This window comes from Ictidomys tridecemlineatus, chromosome 2 (assembly GCF_052094955.1).
Source record: "Ictidomys tridecemlineatus isolate mIctTri1 chromosome 2, mIctTri1.hap1, whole genome shotgun sequence".
Lineage (NCBI taxonomy): Eukaryota > Metazoa > Chordata > Mammalia > Rodentia > Sciuridae > Ictidomys > Ictidomys tridecemlineatus.
The window spans coordinates 52,753,421-52,774,337 of NC_135478.1; the positions used below are offsets into that span (position 1 = coordinate 52,753,421).

The window sequence follows — 20,917 nt, forward strand, 5'->3', positions numbered from 1 at the left end:
TTTAGGGATTGAATCAAAAGAGCAGCTTTCAGCTAGGCATAGTAGTACATGCCTGTAGTCCCAGAGACTCAGGAGGCTGAGGCAGGAGGATCATGAGTTCAAAGCCAGCCTCAGCAATTTAGTGAGGTCCTAGGCAATTCAGCTAGGATCTGTCTCTAAATGAAATATATATTAAAAAAGGGCTGGAGATGTGGCTCATTGGATAAGCAGGCCAGGGTTCAATCCCTAGTATTAAAAAAAAAAAAAAAAAGGTTTCAAAATGTGCTTTGGACTGCTGAGCATGGTATCTTCTGTGTGACAGGGAATAGGAAAAGGTACAACACATTGTATTCAGAGTTGAAGAAATTAAAAGTGGTGCATTTCTGGATAATTCACTCTTTTCACATCTTTATGACCAGATAGTGTCACTAAGGGCTAAGTAGGGTGAAGCCATAATAAAAAAATAAAAAATATTCTGACCCAGAGAATTAGATTCTGCTTCAAATGCTCAGTAAGAACTAAGACATATTAGAAATCATTTCAAAAGCAGATGAAAGAGAAAATGTTTTCCAATGAATCTTCAAATTAACCAGAGAATCAAATGGGCCCCCAATAATTCATTCCCCATTAAATTAACCAGAGCACCATATCTTGTAGGCTTAAAAAAACTTAAGTGATCATCAAAACATTCATAGAGAGATTCTTTAAAGTGCTTAATTACTATTTTCAAGTTAGGATTAGACATAGAATTGAAAATATACTTGACAAAGCTGTCAATACCTGTCTAACAAATGGTTCTTGAGGGCTTCCATATGCCAGACTCTGATGTAATGGTGAGCAAAATCCATGCTTTCAGGGATGGGGAGGGAGCACCTATAGTTTCAGGAGATGGGGTCCATTTTATTCATCAATATGTCTTTTAGTATCTTTTATTCTCTATGTCAGGATTTATCTACCTCTGCACTATTGACATCCTGACAGGTAGTTGTTGGAGGGGGCTGTCTCTGAGCATTGTAGAGTATCTGCTGCTTTCCACACATGAGAGGGCAATAGCATCTCCACTCCCAACCCAGCAGCCAACTGTGATAGTCCAGAAAGTCTCTGAATATATAAAATACATACACACACACACACACATATATATATATATAAAATAAAATATATATATACACACACATACACACACACTGGGGGACAAAATCACTCACAGGGGAGAACCTCTTTAATGCAATCATTTTGGACCAGATCAATCTCTTGGAACCAACTTCAACAAACAGATGTCTGAACTCTCCTTTAGATCTAGAGACTTGGGATTTTTGGTGGATTGCTGGGATGAAGACATTGTTAAAATAAAAAAAAAGAACATAAGGAGTTCTCATGCACATTTCTGGATTAAGAAGCACATATTGAAAGCACACGGTCTACAGTAACATAAAAATGTAGTTCCAGAGGTTACAGAACAGAAAATGCCTACAAAGCAGATATCTATACCCTTAAGTTGGAGACCTCATAACCCCAGTGTTCTTCAACAACATCTCCAGAAAGAAGCCTCTCTAACTAAGGCTAATGGAGACAGTGTTGATGAAGCAGGATGCTTCCAGAGGAAGCCAAAATGTCTCTTGGCTTAGTGTCTAATTATAAACTCCTACCTGGTTCCTTTCCCCCAATCCTAGAAATGTAAAATTCCATCCCATATCTGCCTTCAGGGCCCTTTCTCTGAGGTCTTCATCTTATTGGAATCTTTTTTCCTTCTCTATCTTTTGGTGCTGGGGATGGAACCCAATGCCTTGTGCATGCTAGGCAAGTACTCTACCAATGAGCCATACCCCCAGCCCTCTCATTTGGATCTTGCTTGATTAGGCACAACTGGGCTTTTTGCTGCCTGATATCATATCCTCTGCCTTTTAAAATACTATTGATGTGGAATTTATCATGACTTTTAACTTTCTCTGCCGCAAAGGCCACTTTAGCATTGGGTAAAGTCTCTATGCTGGTTTTTACACAACCACTTCTAAGAGAAGAAGGAGGAGGGTGAGGGGAGGGAGAGGAGGAGGAAAAGGGAAGGAGGGAAAGAAGAAGAAGAAGACAAACAAGGAGGAAGCGGAGGAGAACTGTTTCTGGAGTAGTTTCTATGTGCCGTGAACTGTGGTTTGTGCTTTATAGGTCCTGCCTCAATTTAGTCATCTGAATCCAAAGAGCTGGGGACTGTGTTTAATCCACATTTTTACAGAGGAGAAAATTGAGGCCCCAGGGAGGATAAAGTAAGGTACCTGAAATCACAGCATTAGTGAGTGGCAGACCCAGAAATTGAACTCAGAGCTGTTTGAATGCCAAGCGGGTGCTTTTAACGTCTGCATGATGTGAAGGACCTGTCCCTTAAAGATCCAAGGTGCATCTTCTAGGAGGAAACATGCAGTGATTCGTTTCACTGACGAGATCTGAGATTTTGTTGGAGTACTGAAGCTCCATGGGAACTACACATGGGTGAGGTTTAAGTTCAAGCTGAGAAAGTTAGGTGTTAATGATTCCTTGGGTTTTATCTCTTAGACCCTTAAAAAGATGTTTTTTTGGAGGAAGCTTATCAAAAGGACTTTTGAGATCACTTTCTGAGGTATCTGATGCGTACAATATTCTTCAGAGGCAGTGACCAGAATCCCTTGGTTTTTAAAAAAAGGACTCACATGATAATGATAAGGGTTTCCTAAAGTCAAAACTCAAACAACCCAAGTCATTGAAGACAAAGGTAGTGCCAGCAACTTGGGAGGATGAGGCAGGAAGATTGTGGGTTCAAAGCCAGCCTCAGCAATTTAGTGAGGCCCGAAGCAACTTTGTAAGACCCTAACTCTAAATAAAATATAAAAAAAGGCTGGGGTGTGGCTTAGTGGTTAAGCACCCTGGGGGTTCAGTTCCAGATACTAAAAAAAAAAAAAAAAAGGGGTTGTGGAGGAAGTGGTGGTGTTAGAACATTTTGTTCCCCACCAATCTCTTACAGCACTGACATTTTGAGTGGGTCATTGATTGTTGTAGGGAGAGCTACGCTGAGTATTTCAGTTTTTAGCAGGATCTCTTACCTCTGCCTACCACATGCCAATAATATGTTCCCAACCTCCAAATTGTGATAACCCCAAATGTCCCCTGATATGGCCCCATGTCCTCTACAGGACAATCGCCCCAGGTGGAAAAAGGAGCAACAACTTCCTTTTCTTTTCTTTTGGTCTAGAGCTCCCCAAACTTGGGAAGCAGCTAATCACCTAAGTCTCATTCCTTTCATAGGAAGGTTTCCTAGGCCCACAGAATGACTTTTCTGAACCCAAGGGAGTGAGATTTCTTTTTCTTCAAGGGTGATTTTAGAGAGTTTCATTAGAAAACAACTCATGAATAATGTTACTTATTTTACATATTATTTGTTCTTTTCTAAAACAGTTTTTTTCGTCCTCCTACAAAATTAATGAGAGGGGCTCTTCTGCCCTGGTTGGGACACAGATCTGGTAATTAATAAGAATTCCTCCTGGGTAAGACCTGGAGATTTGTTGATATGACGGGCTTTAGTCCAGGGATGGTCAGAGTGAAAGTCTCTGCCAAAGGCAGGTAACACTATCCTTGGGGGTCTTTGGATCCAGGAACCTTCATACTGTAGGTGGATCATGAGGCTCCATCAACTGGACTTTTAATCAGCAGCAGTAAGAGTTTAACAGAAGAGCAGGAACATGTTAACTCTTCTGAGTTGGGAATTTGGAATGAATGAAGTTGAGCCTTCTTTTCAGGTTTTTGGATACACATAAAAAAATGACTTGCGGCAACATGGTAGAAGCGACCACTTCTTTTCCCCTTTCTTTTCTTTACTCTTCCTCTTTTAAAATCAAGATCCTCATATAATTACAAGAAGGAAAGAAAAGAGAAGGATGGAGAGGATCCATACTGCTGATCTAACGTGCCCCTACATTTCCTCCCCTTGGCTCCTATCGGAACTTTCGGGGAAGATCCTATGAGAGAGGTGAAGAGAGTTTGAAATGTCTCATAAGCTTTTACTGTCACTGCATGAAGTCCTCTGGACATTATGTATTTTGTAGACTAGGTCTCAAGCTAATTCCTTGGGTTGACAAGTGCACTTTGTATTTGAGGGTGGAGTGTGCTGGGGATTTAACCCAGGGGCACTTTACCACTGAGCTACATTCCCAACCCCTTTTTATTTTTTAGTTTGAGACAGGGTCTTGCTATGTTGCTTAGGGCCTTGCAAAGTTGCTGAGGCTGGCCTCAAAGGTGCAAGCCTCCTGCCTCAGCCTCCTCAGTTGCTGAGATCACAGACAGTGCCCGGCTGACAAATGAACTTCTTTAGTAATCATTTTAACAATGAATAAGCCTGACTTTGTTGTTGCTACATTGTGTGTGTCATGTTTGTTATAGTGGGGGTGACAGAGGGACTTGTGACATCTGGAGAGGAAGGGTTCCCTGTACACATCTAGCAGTGACCAGTTTCCTGGTTCATCCAGATCAGTGGTTCATAAATGGAGGTGATTTTGCCCCCTAGGGAAAATTTGGCCCTACCTGGGACATTTGTTGATATCACCACTGGTGGGGGGGGTTGTGATTGCTACTGGTGTCTAGAATAGAAGTCAGAGACACTGCTCCATCCTTCTATAGAGAGAACAGCACCTGCAACAAAGAATTATCTGGCTCAAAATGTCACTAGCAGCCAAGAGTGAGAAATTTTGTTCCAAATGCATTTTTTGTTTTTTGGAACAAAATCATCCATGTTCCCAGCCCTTTTTGGATTTTTCAAAGATAGGGTCTCCCTGAGTTGCTTAGGTCTTGCTAAGTTGCTGAGGCTGGCTTTGAATTTGCCATCCTCCTGCCTCACTTCCAAAGCCATTGGGATGATAGGCATGCACTACTATGTCTGGCCCAAATGCATTTTAAAGTTGAGGCTTATAACTTCTTAGTGTACAGTGAAATAGTTTCATTTGCTATCACCAACATGTTTTGAAAGATGAAAGAGAACATTATCAGACTGTATTATATGAAGTAAGGGACTAATATTGTTTCACAAACTTTTTTTTCTTTTTTTTTATATCCATACATTATGTTGCAAAGTGAATTTTTATTTAATCTTTTTTTTTTCCCTGTGATGCTAGGGATTGAATCCTGGACATTCTGCATGCCAAGCAAATATTCTACCACTGAGCTATACCCTGACTCTAAAATTTGTTTCTTACTGTAAGTTATGGGGAACATAAATTTGAAAGTCACTGATCTTACCTGCATTTTTCAAATATTAGCATGCATTTGAAACACCAGAAGATATTGTTCAAATGCAGATTATGATCTGTTTGGGGTTGGGCTGGGGTAGAGATGATGGATCTCTTATGAACTCCCAGGTAATGCTGAGCTTGAGAGTCCATGGACCGAACTCTGAATAACACGAACTTATAACAAGAACTTACATTAAATTCATTCATGCAGAAAAAAATTGAGTGATTGGTTAAGAGTCTAGATGCTGACAGACAGCAAAACCTTTTGATAGAAGTCATAGCTTTTACAGAGCCTGGCAGGGAGAATATAGTGACTTGGTTAATTAACGGGAAGTATCCGAGGATTTAGTACATCTCGTTTCTTGCAACACAATGTGATAATATTTGTTCTACACAATGTGCCTTGGCTATTCTGTGTGTGTGTGTGTGTGTGTGTGTGTGTGTGTGTGTATGCACATGCATAGCATATATAAGAGTCTGTCACTTTCTGCTTCTATGCCATAAGTCTGTGGTATGGGGGAAAAAAACCCAGAAAACAAAAAACAAAAACAAAAAATCTTTTCTAAGACACAAAAGTAGTGTGTGGGTCATGTTAACAAGAATACTGTGACCTTAACGTAATAGAGCAATCAGCCTGGCTTCTAACAGTGATTAATGGAACATTCTCCTCTGGAAAAGAAAACAAATTAACTGTCTTCACCAAATGTCTCCTGGAACACAGAAAGCTGTTCTGATAAAGACACTTAGCAAAACTCTCCGTGGCACACAAGCTACAGAGAAAATTCACGGCTGGTTTTATGTAAGGTTTGTCCTAAAGTAAATGAGATCTATTTCTGTGAATGACTTTGAAAGGATGTAGCTAGATTACAGGAGAACTGTTTGATGTTTTGCTACACCAGAGTATCTGTGAGGACAACCGCATCACAAATAATGAACACTCAATCCCTTTCAGGTAGAATCAACTCATTTTAGATGATTAGTCCAAATTATTAATGTCCCCTTATCTTTTCTGTATGCTGAAACTTCTCAGCATGGAAAGAAGAATTCTCATGTTCATGTGAAAGGTATTTCCAGACCTAAGACTCCCAAATCAAAGGAATTAATTGCTATCATTTACCTGTGGAGGCCATGGGGTAAGAGGATTCGAATATGAGATTCATTGCAATGAGAAATTAAAAGCATCAAAACACCATGTCATCTCCCCTCTCATCCTAATAAGGTTTACTTCTATCATCCTACAGAGATACACAGAGAGACAAAACCTTTCTTCCTTTGGTCAAATATTTTGTTAAAGCCAGGTGTGGTGGCTATAATCCCAGGAATTTGGGAGGCTGAGGCAGGAGAATTGCAAGTTTGAGGACAGCCTCAATAATTTATCAATTTATCAATTTAGCAAGATGCTGTCTCAAAATAAAAATTATAAAGGGCTAGGGATGTGGCTTAATGGTTAAGCATCTCTGGGTTCAATCCCCAGTACCAAACAACAAACAATAACAACAACAACAACAACAAAACCCCAACCAAAACCAAACAAAACAACCAAAAAAAAAAAAAAAAAAAACCTTGTTAAAATTGCAAGTACTCCAAGAAAGGCAATGAAAATGATTAAATCCATGGAAAGCAGATTTGGATGGTGGGTGGCAGGAAGTCACTGGGTATTTGAGTGGCCCTGGAGGGTAACACACTTGAAGACAAACTTTGATTGTTTTGCAATTTGAGCTTGGAAAAAATCTTGTGATGGACTTGTAAGAATCTGAACAGAACTTATAATGGTGCTGGATATATGGTTTGCTTTAACTAAGGGAACTCACTGATGAAACAGATGTGCACATCCTGATCTTCATACAATATACACCCGCCATAAACACGCATATGCATGCACGTTTGCCCCTTGTATGTATATGGCAGGTAACATTACCTGTCAAGGTAAGAGGGGTGGGCCATCCACTTCCCATTTTCCTTGACTCTTGCACAGTACCTGAATTCTTGGGGAATGACACTCCTCTGCAGCTCTAATACATGGCCTAGGGCATGACTTAGAATCAAAAATTTATTGGAGGAGTGTGGGGAGACTCAAAATGGTGAAACAATCAACTCTCTCTCCTTTTCCTAACTGAATTTTGGATTTGTTTTCCATTCCAATATCTATCATTACACAGATTCTACAGGATGTCCTGGAAGACTGGCAGTATGCTCTCTAGCCTTATAATTGAGGCTCATAGAGATGAGGTTACAGTTCAATTAACATTTGATCTGAAGAATATGAAAAAGTTAAGCATCAGACTAATTTGGAAGGCTTCATTTCAGATTGATAACCCCAGGGGAAAAAAAATCTTAGAATTAACAAAGAGACCTTCCTAATGGTGTGGCTACGTGTGTATTAAAGACATTAGACCAAGATGTCACCAAAATAATTACTGAGTGGTGGTGTACACCTGAAATCCCAGGGGCTTGGGAGGCTGAGGTAGGAGAATTGTAAGTTCATAGCCAGCCTCAGCAACAGCGAGGTGCTAAGCAACTCAGTGAGACCCTGTCTCTAAATAAAATAGAAAATAGGGCTGGGGATGTGGCTCAGCGGTTAAGCACTCTGAGTTCAATCCCTGGTACCAAAAAAAAAAAAAAAAAAAAGAAAGAAAGAAAGAAAAAAAAATAATTACAGGACATAGAAACTGGAGATCAGGAGCCTCAGATTGATCCACTCAGCTCAGATACATGTATCTTATTACATGAAATAAAATCCTTGCAGTTCTTCACATGGCCAACTGTACCTGGCCTCTGTAGGTTTCTTCCAGTTTTGCTATTTTTTTTTTTTTAAACTGGCTTCAGACATTCTCCTTACATTCAGAGAACAGCTTTGAAAAAAAAAAATCCTGGGTTGAATTCTGCTAAGTTACTAATTATGTTTAAGAGAAGTACTTGGTTGAATTCAGCATGATTTTTTTTTTTCTTCAACAAATCGGTTCTATGTTTAGATAGTAATAAACTCCTCCAGTCTGTAGAACAACTGGCACGGTGGTCCCTTGCACAAGTCAGGATCATAGAAAAGGACCAGCAATGACTCAAAAAGAGATTGAGGTGGCATCACGACCCTGCCCTGTGACTTTGTGTCAGATCTTGGTTGAACCAGCCAGTTGTAGAGAGAATTTAGGGGAGAAAATGGAAATTTTGAACATTTACTGGCATGGGAACTTGGAGAAAGCAACTCTTTTTTTGTTTACTCATTCTGGGAAAAGGGTACATAAGGAATATAAGCACAAAGAAAAAAAATCTGAAAGAATAAATATTCAGGTAATCATCTCAGAGTTCTGGGAACACAAAATTGAATTTTATTTTTCATCAGCTCTGCTTTATGAATGTCTACAATACTTCATCATCATCCTTCCCTTGGTCTCCCTCCTACCTCAATTCCTTCTGAAGTTCAGGAGGTGGAATTATTTATTTGTTAATTTGTTGCAGTTTAGTAAGGGAGACAGAAACAGGCCATTTCAAAAATCCCTTGAACAAACAAGTAGTTCTAAGAGATGATGTGGATAATGAGAAATGATTTGCTATGCCAGTCTATATTAATTACATTATATTTACTCCTCACAGAAACTATAAGAAATCAATTTTTTTTTTGATGGCTCACACCCATAATCCCAGCAACTTGGGAGGCTTAGGTAGGAGGATCGAAAGTTCGAGGCCAGCCTCAGCAACGTAGTGAGACCCAGTCTCCAAATAAAACATTAAAAGGGGGTGGGGATGTAGCTCAGTGGTAGAGTGCCCCTGGGTTCAATTCCCTCCTCTGCCCCCCCGCCAAAAGCAGATGTTGAGCCTCAGAGAGACTAAGAAATTCACCTGAGGTCCAACAGCTCAGAGGCCCAACAGCTCAGAGGTGGCAACACCAGGATTCTTCCTCCTGTCTGACTTACATGCAGGCTTTCCTCCTGACCATCACTGTTCTGCACAATTTAGAAAGACTACCAGGTTCCTTGTACATTAAGGAATTCTAAGCATCTTAAGATGAGTTTAGCATCTTAAAGTGACAGACATCCTGACACACCATAGAACAGAGATGGAGTTTTGTTTAGCAAGAAAAACAGGGCTGGCTTTGGGCTGGGGTGGGGAGCATTTGCATTTCAATTAATGATGATGCTGATGAAGATGATGGTGGTGGTGGTGGTGGTGGGTGGAGTTGGCTGACACTTACCAAAGGTGTCCTCTGAGCCAGGTGCAGCTCCGTATGGCATGGCCTTTCAGCCTCACAACAACCCCACAAGAGAGGCTCTGTTTATTATCTAGATGAATCATCGGAGGCTCTGAGAGAGATTAAATACCTTGTCCAAGGTCACCTAGCTTGCAAGGTCTGAGATTGTTACACAGTAACTCCAATTTAGGACACTCAGGTCTGTTTACCTCTGATAGAGGGGATAACTCACTATTTCAGTGTCTACTATGTCATTTACCTGGATTTTCTTTAATCAGCACCCCCAGAACTGCAACCTACATTTTTTGGAAGGTCACTTCTCTCACCTGGACATCTGGTGATGGACATTATGGCTATAACATTTTGCTCTCCTTATAGCCTATTCTTCAGTACTTCCTGGAGCAAGATGACTCCTGCTTTGATTCACATCTGCTCTTGTCTGTCAATAAGGTCATAAAAATAAGGTGACCTGTGATTTCCTATACAAATACTGCCAGTATGTTTCCATAGGCAGATTTCATTTTTTTGAATTACCCCCTTAAAGGGAAATAGTCACTCCATTCTTGTGCTGGACACATACATGATTCGAGAACGGAACAACAAATTAAAGTCTGTGCAAAGCAAAGAATACTGAGTAGCAGCTCCATCTGAATCTGACCGCGCTGCCTGATTAAGTTCTTAAAGGCAGTTGGGTAAAGGGGCCCTTTCCTGATCTGATAACTGCCAGGGAGAAGCCAAATGCGGAGTCAATCTGCAAATACTTAATCCTCCAGAAGGCAGATTAAGTGTATAATTGACCTAGATAATCCATGTATCATCTCCAGTCAAATGTTCCCTGGGTCCGGTTCACAATGACACGGAGGCCTGCAGAAAGCCAGCGTCATGCAGCATCACCACCAGTGTGGATTCCATCCAAGTTTGAGATGGCTTTTTAATCACTCATCTCAGAGCCTGTGAGGTTTAAGCAGATGAATTCACCCTAAGCACATCTCTTTTAATCCTGATTTTCTTCTCAGTCTGTGTCTTCAAGAAGTACAAGGAGGAAAGAAAATAAATTAATTTTTGTTTAGACCTTGAAAATCTTAGGTGCTTCTATTGATGATCTGATCTCTCATTTCAAAAAGCATGTTTTTGTTTTGGGGAAGATGTTGAATTAATCACTAGAGAAGGCGGGGCGGGGGGGGGTGTGGAGTGCAGGAAGCCATCTGCATGATTTATAGATACTCCAACTTGAAATCGCTATCTTCGAGTTATTTCTTGAGCTTGTGATTTTCTCCTTAGCTGCTGCTGCAGGAACATGGAGATTATTTCATATCCATGTTTTATATTTTCTTTAAAAATCAGCAATAATTGCTGAGGAGGGCAAGCTTCCCCTTGAGACTGATTTCCTTTCAAAAGCAATCTGATTTCCTTTCAAAAATTCATCACTTTAATATAATTTCAATTCATTGTTATTGTACATATTGGAATATTCTCTTGATTTAAATCTCTGAATATTTTGTTTCTAAATAGAAGAAACTTACTTTGCAGCAAGTGAGAACAATATGCAACCATTCTTCATATATGATTTTTAGAAAAACAATATAGATTTAAAAAATGTACATCTAAAATATCGTAGGTAACAGTTTGGAGATTCTTTTCTAATCAGTACTTTATTTTGGATTGGTTAGGTCCCATTTAAAGTTCATTATCAAAAAAGTATTGTTAGTGTTTTATGGAAAGACTATACAAACCAATTAGATCAATAAACAGGGAAACTTTTGTTGCAGGAAAATAATCTGGTAATGCAATATTATGTCCAAACGTATTTTGTCCAATAAAGCTAGAGTATGCTTGGTTTTAAAAAAAATTTTTGTAAGATGAATTTGGAAAGCCTATTCTTACGTTACATAATAAAATAAAAATGCAGAACATCCCAAATAGAGCCCTGAATACTATGCCGATAATCTTCCCCAAGCACCCTTTTCTAGCCACAAGTACAAAGATGAGGCAGAAGAAGTGACTTCAAGATTACTGGATGCGGGGGGCCTCGCTAAAACAGAACATGCACCGTTAAGTGACCAGCTATTATGCAGAATATTCCCAGATACAAACACACACTAAAGCCATCCAGCCTTTTCTCCAAGGGCACACTCAATTGTGCAAAAAAAGGAAACAATCCAAATAGCAAGAACTCAAGGGATTTACCAGGTAAATAAAACTGAGACTTGAAACACAGTTCAAAACACAACAGGAATTCTTAGAACATGCCTCTGAATGACAGATGCCAGCAGAACAGAACCTAGGAATGACACCACAGAACCAACACCCCCCCAACAGCAAACAATCTCAGAGAGAGACAGATATATATATATATATAAATTTTTTCCCCTTCATTCAAAATGCTAATTTGCTATTATTCATTTTTGCCATTTATCAAAATGCAACAATTTGGAAGCAAAACCTCCCAGATCAACAAGTCTTTCTCAAAAGGTTTCTGCCAATTGTTTATAGGACCACCATCATGAAGTTTAAAGAATAAGTTCGTTGCAGCCAGAAACATAGGGCAGCAGCTTTCAGGCCCCTTCTGCCTTGATGTTCCCACCCTCTTGTTTAGCTCGGTGGACACGAGTCTCGAAGAGCATCTATGCAAAGAAATAAACAGGATGCTTGAGGAAGCAGAAGCCGAAAATAATCAAACATGTTGGTAATCTGATGTTTTGCTGCTAGATTATAGAAAAACAGTAAGTACTGAATTAAATTACCGAGGCTGCATGGTAATGAAGCTTTTTGAGAAGCTCTGGGTTTTGAAAATGACAAATGTTTTAAATCCCTGACAGATTCAATAACTTTTTTTGCACGACATCAGTTAGGTTGCCTAGCACCAATATATTCTGTAAATTAGGGGATCAGGTTATTATTTGGAAAGGAGAAAAGTAAATGGCCAAGAAATTCATATCTAAATAAGCTCCTGAAAATTAAAAAAAAATGACTGCTCCATGGGGTTGGGAGAGATATGTAGTCAATGGTCAGATTGGCTCAGCCTTTAAAATCACTAGGGACTCCATTGGGAAAACAAAATTGGGACAATAAGAAGGTCAATTGTTCCCAGGCTGTAGCTCATGCAGTGGAATATGTGGAGGAATCAGAGACACTTGTGAATTCCTGAATGACCCTGAACATAACTGGCTCTCTGAAAAGCATCTTCTTAGTAATATTTCTTTCAGTTATCCATTCGCAGTCATGCCCAGGGGGTGGAAATGTGCCTGCCTGTGTCCACAGTTAGGCATGTCCACTTTCATCTTCTGTATCTGCTGCCAAGGCTGGACTCTTTACTTTTTTGCATCAAAAGTGGGATGTCCCTTTCCTTAAAAAAGAGCCCCCAAAGAGATCATTTGTCTTGCTGGCTTTTTGCAAGACTACCTTTAAAAAGTTCTTTTCCCTTCTTCTACTTTGAAATTTAAAACAAAACAAAAAAGAAAAAAAAATAAAAAGAAAGAAAGAAAAAGAGGGGATTATTTCATATCCATGAAGTCTCAGGTTAAACTGCAGACGAAGCCTCCAATTCAGTACTAGGTGTTTTTGAAGTTCCAGCGAGATCATGGCACACACGCTCGTGCGGGGACATGCACGCACGCGCATACACACGCGCGCACGCATACAGGGGTGCACACGCATACGCGGGCCACACAAAACCGAGAATCAGAAGATAACCGATCAAAGGAAAAGAAAAGAAAAGAAAAGAAAAAAGGCAACCTAGGCATTGAAAAGAACAATCCACAGGCTTCTTGAAAATTTGTGGTTTGGAATTGAATTCAGCCGAGAGGGGAAGAGTGTCCACACTCCTAACTGCAGACCCCGAGGGTGCTGCCTGTCTGTTTTCAATGCCTATGGGAGGGGGGGATTGTGCCCCAGATATATTAGGCTCAGGACTTTGATAAAGGCGCACATGCAGAGAAGGGAGAGGACCCGCTGGTGAGCTTTATGTATGTATGAGGCATTCTCAGTGGATGTGGGTCATGGTAGAAGATGTACACAGGAAGATTATTTGATTCTAATTCATGCCACTTGATATAATGTGATAAAACATTTGACATGAGAGATAAGTTCCATTTTAATCCAAGAGAGGACGAGTGGGAATTAAAAAGTAAGAAGGGTTTTGTGGTGCAGGAAGGTGATGCGGGGGAGAGGGGTATGGAACACAGAGAGGGGACGATTGGGAAAAGGGGAGAAAAAAAGAGAGAGAGAGAGAAGCCTTTTCAACACACTAGGAAAGCAAATGAGCTGGAAGACAAAGCATTTAAAAGTCAGAAGCTGCAGAATCCGAAAGCGGTGCCAACAATGAGCTCACTTAGCTATGGAACAAAAACACACGCGCGCACACACACGCACACACACACAAAAAAAACTCAGTGTAAATTGGTGAACACAATCAAAGAAAAAATATAGAAACAAGAATTCCATAATAGACCAAAACATTAATGTTCGGGCTGGCACTAAAAATACAAGAAACCTGGACAGGAGGAGCTCACGTTTCACGAGACAGAAGTAGTCTGCACAATTAGAGCCACACGGAGACAAGGACATTGGCTTCCATGCACTCTGGCCGGGTCTCCACTGGCAAATTGGGGGGAAATGGGAAGCAAAATACCTGGCTATATTAAGCAACCCCATCTGTTTTGGTCTGAAAGAGGCAGGCAATTTGAGACCAAAGGAGATTCTTTTTTTTTTTTTTTTCTTTTTGCCTTGGTGGCTTGCTTTGCTGTGCAGATGTAGTCACAGTGGAAATAAGAAATCTGAAGTTTGACCTGGGTCTGGCAGCCCAGCGTCCTCACTTTGGAATACCTGCTTCTCCATGCATTTTTGTCAGGTGAGTGGGTGGGGGCGGGGCACCACTGTTCAGACAGGTACCTGGCCCAGTCACTATTGCCCAAACCCTGGCTTGATTTCTGAAAAGAACAGGAAAAAGTGCTAATATCAATTCCTACCACTTTGCCAAAACCCAGGGCTAAGGATTTCTCCTCTTGTAGAAATGAAATCATCTTTGAAGTCATAATAATGTGACATTTACTGCACATCTGCACATCTGCATGCCATTCCACTGCTGGTATCGGGGAGGTAGCCCCCCCAGCTTCCCTCATGCGAGGCCAGATTGCAAGGAGGAAGATCAGGTCTTTGCCAGTTACAGTTGCTGCCTCACAAGCTCCGTGCGTGCTGTCCTACGTGTAACACACAGCCTTGGGACCGAGACACTGCCACACCAGGGGTGGGTTCAGAACAGACACACGACAGATAGGTGCCTAAGGCAGAGGAAGAGGAAAAGATTTTGCTTGAAATCAGGAGCAATCCATTTTCTCAAAATGTGACTTATCCTCCTGTCTCTTATTTTGTCACATTTTGGAGGGTCTCCTCCTTGGTCTTCAAGGAGGAGAAGGCATTTACTTACATCAAATAACCTTTCTATATACATCTCCTCATTGACCTTATCACGCAGGACATCCTGAGAGTGGCGGACGAAAGTCACGTAGGCGTCGGCCACATCCATTCCAGGTTTCTGCAAAGAAACAGGAAAACATGAAAATGGGATTTGCAGACAGTGACTCTTCAGGGATGAACCATTTGTCCTGGCTCCCACCCACAGCCCCTCCTAGCCTCTGCACCATTTTGGCGGGACTAGGTTTGCAGCACACAGCCCAGACCGGTAGGAATTGATATTAGCCCTTCCTGTTCTTTTCAGAAATTAAGCCAGGCAAAGAGAAGAGTTGGAATTGCAGATTTTTTCCCCCCTACCGTTAATTCTTTTTTTGTTTTCTGGCAATTTTATCTAATGGATGAATCTTCACTGTATCTTCACCAGAAATATTCTCTGGCTTTCCATTGAAACCCCCATGATGCCTATGGATATTCTTTACTATCTGTCTCCTTTTCCTCTTAAAAAAGAAAACTATAATCAGGGGCTGTGGTTGTGGCTTAGCGGTAGAGCACTTTACTATCCTCAGCATCACATATAAATAAATAAGTAAAGATATTGTGTCCAACTATAACTAAAACATAAATATTAAAAGAAAGAAAGAAAAAAAGAAAACTATAACTCTTCCTGGCCAAGTCCATTTTGGGGAATAGTTTAACCCGAGTATATAGAGTGAGAATTTGCTAATTAGTTTATAAAGTGGAGACATTAGTTTTTTCTTTTCTAATGTAGCCTTAAAGTTGAAGATTAAAAAAAAAAAATCCCAAGAACCACAGCAAGCTAGGGGAGGAGGGGAAGATTTTTAAATAAATTAGATTTTCTAGAAAGGTAAGCAGGTGGTTCATCCAATACTCAGGCAATGACTTATTGTAAGGAAGTAAAAGAAAAAAAAATCTCAGGATGTACACGGCTTGAGATGTCAAAATCAAAGTTATCTCCAAAGAAACCTATTAAAACACTGTAATATGGGTCATTAGCAGAACTGCCACAAACCCCTTAAATTTCCACAATAGATATGTATGTTTGCTAATAACTAAAAAGATTAGTTTTCATTACTGTGATTTACCTTAGATCACAAAGTATCATTTCTCTACAAGACGGGGACTGTCAGGCACTGCAAATTGAAGTTAGTTAACACTTCTGTGTAATTTCCAGGGTGAAAATGAGGAAGGTTTGGAAACAGTAGGACTGTATATTTTTTTTCCCCCTCATACAAAGCAAACAATTATCAAGCAAAGGGCCAATCCCTGGCCCCCGGGATGCTAGTAACATTTCTTAACACCCGCTGAAACAATGACAAGGTATTAATTTGAAAAACAATGAGGACAACCCAAAGCCACAGTAGTCAAGTGTTACACTTTCAAGCAATTTTCAGCAAATGGATTGAGCAGGGTCCATGATGGTCCTATAATTGTTGCAGTTTTATGATACGAAACAATAGCGGTTCTCCAATGAGAGTGTCAGCTTATCAATTCCAAACTGGCACCTCTCCCCTCTCTCTTTGGCAGCCGCACATCAAAGGACATTCTCGGTAGGAATGGGGACCCCTACTTGGGGGACTTGAGAAACTTATTATTATTGTTTCCATTTCTTCCCTTGTGATACTTGTGGCAGATGCAGCCTTTTCCTGGGTGCACGCAGCCATCTTAGAGCTACGATCCAAAGCCAAGTTCAGCAGATCTATCAGGAACCCATGATGTTACAGACAGACATCTAGAAGGATGCTATTTTCATCATTCCTTCTTTCAACAAGGCTTACTGTCCTCACAGGGGCATTTCATTTAAGTTTTTAAAAAAGCTCTGATTTAAAAAAAAAATTAGTTTGATTCATCTCACCCAGGTAGTTAAGAAGCTCTGTTGACTCTAATTTTTTTTAATATTTTTTAAAAGCAATAGCTTAACATTGTACTATATATTTATTTGATTGTTTTTTGTCTGTCTTCTCCCACCAAACATAAGATACATGAATAAAGGACCATTGGTCTGTTTCCTGTTGTACCTCCAGCTCACAGAATAGTGCCTGGCACATAGTAGGTGCTCAGTAAATAATTGCAGAGTGAACAAATCTATGAATGAATGAGCAAGTCCTACCTCCACCTCCTTTTCAAGTCCTACCTTCACCTCCTTTTCAAAGCTCTTCAGGCACACTGCATGGATTATTACTGAATCCACCTCTTCCCACAAAAAAAAGAAACCCTTGGAATTTATGCAAATCATTAGACTTCTCTGGGCCTCAGTTATGCCACCTGTAAAATGGTACTAATAACAGGTTCCTGACTTACCTTCAAGGATTGTTATGATCATCAGCTAAAATAATGTATATGAAATTGTCTCAAAAGCCATAAATTGCAATGTCAACATCAGCCCCTGACTCCCTTTCCTGATATTATATTACACCAGGGCCCTATTTACTTCTTCAATCTACTTGAGACCCAAGATGTAAAAAGAGTCCTCAGTGGAGCTGTGTCAAGATGAAAATAATAAAGTCTGTGCACAAAATGTGTACTTCTCTTATCATAGTCCTCAGACTCTCACTCCCAACGACCTTCCTTTTAAGCCAGCTTCACATTCAATTCCAATGAGTTTTGTCTGTCATCCCTTGATGGGCCAGGAATGGGGCATGGGCAAATGGTGGAACCCAGGCGTGCTGGTAAGAAGGCCCTTTCCTTTGCCCTGGTGTGCCAAGCATAAGGGACAAGGCTGCCAGACCTCATTCTGAGACACAAAAACTCACTAATTACTGGAGTCTGGAACAAAAGGGGACAGGGTGAGCTGGCCCTGCATCATTGGGCCATTGAGGAAAGATTAAATGATAGTTCCCTGGTCAAAAACCCAGGGATAGGTGCCGTGGTACATGCCTGGAATCCCAGCAGCTCAGGAGGCTGAGGCAGGAGGATTGTGCGTTCAAAGTCGGCCTCAGCAACTTAGCAAGGCCCTAAGCAATTTAGTGAGAAACTGTCTCTAAATAAAATATTTTTAAAAACGGATGGGGATGTGGCTCTGTGGTTAAGTGCCCCTGAGTTCAATCTCTGGTACCAAAAAACAAACAAAAACCAAAAACACCTCGAAAAAAACAAAAACAAACAAAAAACTTCCACACAGGAATAAAAATTCAGAAACAATGTATAATGCATTTTAAGTAGATTTCCAATCAAAACAAAATCTAAACTGTCGACACACAATAAGCTGAAAAGTATTTACAATTGAAAAATAAACTTGACTGGAAAACTAATACCATTAGATAAATTAAACTTTATATTACATTGCTGTTCATACACAGTCGGATCAACTTTTAAGAGACAGCTTATAAATGTGGCTTGGACAGAATCAGAATCTGACATAATTTTTAGAAAATATTTAAATACAATAAATATATATCTGTACAATTAACACCACCACGTGTGGAAGACATGATTCATGAATAAGTGATTCTGTGGCTTAGGAAAAATGGGACATTTCAACTTAGCTAGCCCTCATTGGGATACGTCTGAGCATGGGGAAAACAAACCCAAATTTTCAGCATCCCAAGCAAGCCCCGAGGATGAATGCAAATCTGCTACATATACCGAAAGGTTAAATCTTATATCTAAGACACAGAGAGATGCTTTGGGGATTATGCAATGGTTGGAATGACTGGTAGCAGTTCTTCTTTCCACTAGTGGGGATAATTAAGAGGCAAATCTCTAAAGTAATTGCTACTCCCTACACAGAACTCAACTAATAAATGATGTGCCAGAAACCTCATAGGGTGGCACAGATGAACTCAGACTTTGGACCATGACTTGAGAAATGATTGTACCCAACAGTTTTTTTTCTTCATCTCTTTCTCTCTCTCTTTTTGGTACTGGGGATTGAACCCAGGGGCATCTAACTATAGAGCGACATCGCCAGCCCTTTCTATTTTTCCTCTTGCGATAGATCTTGCTAAATTGCTTAAAGCCTCCATAAGTTGTTGAGGCTGGCCTCAAGTTTGCAATCCTCTTGCCTCAACATCCCAAGTTGCTGGGATTATAGGCATGCGCCACCATGCCTGGCTTTGTATCCAATGGTACTTAAACCTGGCTGCAGACAAGAAGGATCTAGAAGCTTTACAAACACTGATTGCCTGTGGCCCCACCTCTACCTGGTGCCCAGAGATTTTGTTTTAACATGTCTGGCAAGGAACCTGGGCAGTAATACTTATAAAAGCTCTCCAGATGTTTCCATGACACAGCCAAGGTAAAAATATCACTGATTTATTCATTGGTTTCCAAATTTGTATCATGTATCAGATGAACATGAAGATCTTTTTAGAAAGAGATTTCCAGGCTCCCCTCCAGAACTACTGAATCAGAATCTCTAGAGGTGAAGTCTGGGAATCCCAATTAAAAAATGAGCAAAGAAACAAAACAAAACAAAACAAAAAAAAAAAAAAAAAGAAAAGAAATCTTTGCAAGTTTAACTGCTGCATATTCTGGTTTGGGGGCTGCTGGTGATAGCCAGTACTTATGAACTGGCTCTCAGAAAAAACAAAACAACAACAATAACAACAAAATTAGATAAACAAGCTCCAATTTGTAGGGTCTGCCAATTCCCATGGTGTAAATGATCCTACTAAAGTTGATTGGGAGCTACCAGACTGCTGTCACTGAAGGAGTGAGACATGTACTATTGTCATTTAGGAGCTAATGCTGAAGACTCTGCCATATCTCTATAAGCTCAGGCTCTACAATCAAATTGAGAGCCTAGATCTTTTTGTTTTATTTCTTCCCTTGGTGCTGAGGATTAAACCCAGAGCCCTGTTCACATGAAGCAAGCTATTGCACCACTGAGCTACACCCACAGTTCTGTCTCTGGATTTCTACTCCCTACTGACTTGCCTGGTGAACTTGGGCATGCTACTTAACCTCTCTTTCTCAGTTTCCTCATCTGTAAAACAGGATGAAATTAATTAATCCTCATAGGATTGTTTTCAGAAATAAATGATAATTATCTACTACAAGTAAACAATACTGGGCGCGGTGGCGCACACCTGTCATCCCAGCAGTTCAGGAGGCTGAGGCAGGAGGATCACAGGTTCAAAGCCAGCCTCAGCAACCAGGAAGCACTAAGCAACTCAGTGAGACCTTGTCTCTAAATAGGATATGAAAAAGGGCTGGGGATGTGGCTCAGTGGTCAAGTGCCCCTGAGTTCAATCCCCAGGACTAAAACCCATCCCCCAAAACAAAACAAAAAACTATGTGCATATTGTCTATGTGTGTATTGTACACTACTATTTTCCATAAAATGATTATTTATTGACCAGACATGTTAAAATATGATGAACTATAAAAGTACACATTGTTGAACTTAATTTTAAACTTTAACATTGTTCCTAAGCAGTAATAACTGGTGCAGTCGTGGGTCTTATGTGCTAATCATATTTTCTGATACTAAAATCATGATTCAACTATGCAAATAAAGATGGGTGTCTATGTGCTAAAATCATCTTTCAGTAGGACATAGTGCTTAAGATCATTGCTTTAAATCTTACCTCTGTTGTTTACCAGCTGTGCTGCTTGGAGCAATTTAACATTTCTGGGCCTCAGTTTCCTCATCTTTAAAGTGGGGCACTTGTGAAGACTAAAAATAAAGAGCTTAAAACAGTGCCCAGCACATACCTGGTAGTAGTTATAGGTATCTTAATTACTTTGTTCATCTTCAATGGCAAAGATATCACATTTGGGGACATACTGAGTGATTCATTTTTTTTTCCTCCATAGAGTGCAGAAACTGATAATTGTCTCTCTTTAAAAAAAGAAAAAAGTTGTAGATGGATACAATACCTTTATTTTATTTACTTATTTCTATGTGGTGGTGAGGATGCAACCCAGTGCCTCACACATGCTAGGCAAGTGCTCTACCACTGAGCCACAGCCCCAGCCCTCTGAAAATTCTCTTTTGATCTTTCCTATCCTAACAAGACTTTGAATACACAATGACTAAATGACTGAGATCTGGACACTTTCATATTAATATAGAGTCCATTTTACCCCCTTCTTCACAATAAATATGAATCTGGCTTGTAAGAATTAT

The 20,917-nt window shown here is 40.2% G+C and overlaps 1 protein-coding gene across 30 annotated transcripts in view; it reads right to left on the bottom strand.

The window, feature by feature from the left end:
* Positions 1-20,917, bottom strand: part of Cadps (calcium dependent secretion activator) — a 479,644-nt gene that overhangs the window by 25,194 nt on the left and 433,533 nt on the right. For all 30 annotated transcript variants that reach the window (XM_078038579.1, XM_078038583.1, XM_078038581.1 and 27 more), the window contains one exon: positions 14,840-14,947. In XM_078038579.1, coding sequence (XP_077894705.1) covers positions 14,840-14,947 — 108 coding nt within the window. The remainder of the gene's footprint in view (positions 1-14,839; positions 14,948-20,917) is intronic.